Source organism: Aureococcus anophagefferens (genome assembly GCF_000186865.1).
Source record: "Aureococcus anophagefferens unplaced genomic scaffold AURANscaffold_63, whole genome shotgun sequence".
Taxonomy (NCBI): Eukaryota; class Pelagophyceae; order Pelagomonadales; family Pelagomonadaceae; genus Aureococcus; species Aureococcus anophagefferens.
The window spans coordinates 10,293-12,819 of NW_008705616.1; the positions used below are offsets into that span (position 1 = coordinate 10,293).

The 2,527-nt window shown below is 81.0% G+C and overlaps 2 protein-coding genes across 2 annotated transcripts in view; both read left to right on the plus strand.

Annotated features, from left to right (window-relative positions):
- Positions 1-1,546, plus strand: part of AURANDRAFT_68085 (hypothetical protein) — a gene marked incomplete at both ends in the record, with an annotated part of 11,838 nt that extends 10,292 nt beyond the window's left edge. The window contains one exon of the mRNA XM_009043700.1: positions 1,505-1,546. Within this exon, the coding sequence (XP_009041948.1) occupies positions 1,505-1,546 (42 nt within the window). The remainder of the gene's footprint in view (positions 1-1,504) is intronic.
- Positions 1,547-1,869: 323 nt separating this feature from the next.
- Positions 1,870-2,527, plus strand: part of AURANDRAFT_68086 (hypothetical protein) — a gene marked incomplete at both ends in the record, with an annotated part of 1,319 nt that continues 661 nt past the window's right edge. The window contains one exon of the mRNA XM_009043701.1: positions 1,870-2,508. Within this exon, the coding sequence (XP_009041949.1) occupies positions 1,870-2,508 (639 nt within the window). The remainder of the gene's footprint in view (positions 2,509-2,527) is intronic.

The window sequence follows — 2,527 nt, forward strand, 5'->3', positions numbered from 1 at the left end:
GCCCGCGGCGCCCGGGTCGCCCGACGACCCGTTCGCCGCGCTCGGCCGGGGCGCCTGACGCCGGGCCCCCCCCCGCGCGGGCGCGCGACTAGGAGTAGCGCAGCGACGCGCGGCGTTTTCCGCGCGAGTCGGCGCCGGCGGCGATGCGGCGGCGTGTCGCGCGCGCGGCCCGCTCACGCGTCCGCCGGCCGCCGCCGCGTCGCGACGGCGGCGGCGACGCCGGCGAGCGCGGCCTCGAGGCGCGCGCGGAGCTCGGCGACGCCCGTGCCGTCGCGCGCGGAGACGAGCAGCGCGCCGTCCGGGGCCGGCGCCGGGTCCGCCGCGGCCGCGTAGAGGTCGGCCTTGGCGACGACGTCGACCCAGGGCCGGCGCGGGTAGCGCGCGCGGAGCTCGGCGCGGAGCGCGAGCTGGTCCGCGGGCGACGAGGCCGCGTCGCCCGCGGCGCCGCTCAGGTCCGCGACGAAGACGACGGCGGTCGGGAGGTGGTCGAGCGTGGCCAGCGTGAGCCGCTCGAGGTCGTTGCGCGGCTCGCCGGGGCCGCGCCGCAGGAGCCCCGGCGCGTCGAGGACCTGGCCGAGGAGCGGCGGCGCGCCCGCCGCGCCCGCCGCGGCGCCGTAGACGTGGCCGAGGCCGACGCCGCGCGTCGTGAACGCGTAGTCGGCGACGGCGGGCGCGGACGACGAGAGGAGCCCGACGAGCGTCGACTTGCCGACGTTGGGCGCGCCGACGACCGCGGCCGCGGGCGCCGCGAGCGACACCGTCGGCAGCGCGCGGAGCGCGCGGCCGTGCGCGCGGAGCTCGTCGAGCGCCGCGGCCGCCGCCGGCGCGCCGAGGAGCGCCACGACGGCGGCGACGGCGTCGTCGCCCGCGGCCGCCGCGCCGCGCGCGTCCGGCGCCGCGCGCGCGGCCGCCGCGCCGCCGCGCGCGGCCGCGAGCACGGCCAGGCGGAGCGCGCGGACGTCGGCGAGCACGGCGCCGAGGGGCCGCGCGCCCGCGCGCGCGCGCGCCGCGAGCGTCGCCTCGGCGCAGGCGAGGTCGAAGGCGTGCAGCGACCGGGCCAGGCGCGCGGGCTCGTGCGCGGCCGCCGCCGCGCGGAGCGGCGCCGTCGCGGCCTGGCCCGCCGCGTCCGCGCGCCGCGCCGCGCGCCGCGCCGCGCGCCGCGCCGCGTTGCGCTCCGACGCGTCCTCGGGCACCGCGGCCGCGCGCCGCGCCGCCGCGGCCGCGAGCTCCGCCGCCGCGGGCGCGACGGGCAGCGACCGGAGCCCGCCCGTCGCCCGGGGCGGCCGCGGGCCGCCGCCGCCCGCCGCGAAGCGCGGCCCGCCGCCGCCGCGCCGGGCGGCCCGCCGCGCGGGCGCCGCCGCCGGCGCCACGAGCGACGCCGCCAGCCGCGACGCCGCCGCGACGAGGAGGAGACCCATCATAGCGGTGCCGGCTTTCAGATGCAACAAGAATAAATTTTTTGCAACTCCCGAGGTGGCCATGGCAGTGATAGAGCTTGCCAAAGGTGCCCACGGGCGTGCGAGTTCGTGGCGCGCGGGCGGACTAATAAAAAAAATAAAAATTTTAAAAACCAGGCGTTGGCGCGCCGAGGTCCACCCACGCGATGGGGCAGCTCGGCGCTCCCGGCGCTCGGCGCATGGGGCACCTCAGAGGAAGCTGTCAGCGCGGATTATGGTCGCCTCGACACGGCGACCAAGGGGCACCCATCAGTGCACGCCGCCGACGCCGCGAAGTACTTAAAGCCACCCTACGCCACGAAGTGGTCCATTCTCCACCCTGGAGAACCGGCATGCGCATCAAGAGGGTGGAGGCAACGTTTTTCGTTGAATTGGCCGGGCAAGCTTTCCCTGGGGTTTGTTGTGCGACCAGATGCCTCCCCTGCGCCGGCTCGGCCTGCCGGTGGAGCTGACGGCGGCGCTGGCCCGGCTGGCGCCGCCGGTGCTCACGCTCGAGACGCTCCTCGAGCGCGACGTCGACGCGCTGCAGCGCGACACGGGCTTCCCGCGCGGCGCGATCGTCGCGCTCCGCGGTGGAGCGGCGGAGCGGCACCTCGGCGCCGCCGCCGCGGCCGCGGCCGCAGCGGCGCCGCGGCGCGGCGCGGCGCGCGCCGGCGCCGGGGGCCGCTTCGCCGCGGGCTCCGTGACCGAGGTCGGGGGGGCAACGGGCGCCGGGGCGGGCCGGCTCCTGCGCGACGCCGCGGCCGCCGCGGCCGCGCGCGGCGCCGACGTGCTCTGGCTCAACGCGGGCGGCGCCGTCGCCGCGGCGGCGCTCGGCGGCCGCGCGCGCGCCGTCGACTGCAGTGACGCGCGCGCGCTGCTCCGCGCCGTCGCGGCGGCCGCCGCGGGCCGCGCGCGGGGCGGCCTCCGCCGCGGCGGCCTCGTCGTCGTCGACGCCGCGGCCGCTGCGCTGCTCCCGGACCTCGGCGGCGACCGCAACGACGCCGGCCGCCGGCTCGCCGCGGCCCTCGCGCGCGCACTCGCGCGCCTCGCCGCGGCGCGCGGCGCCGCGGTCGTTGTCGCGCGCGCGG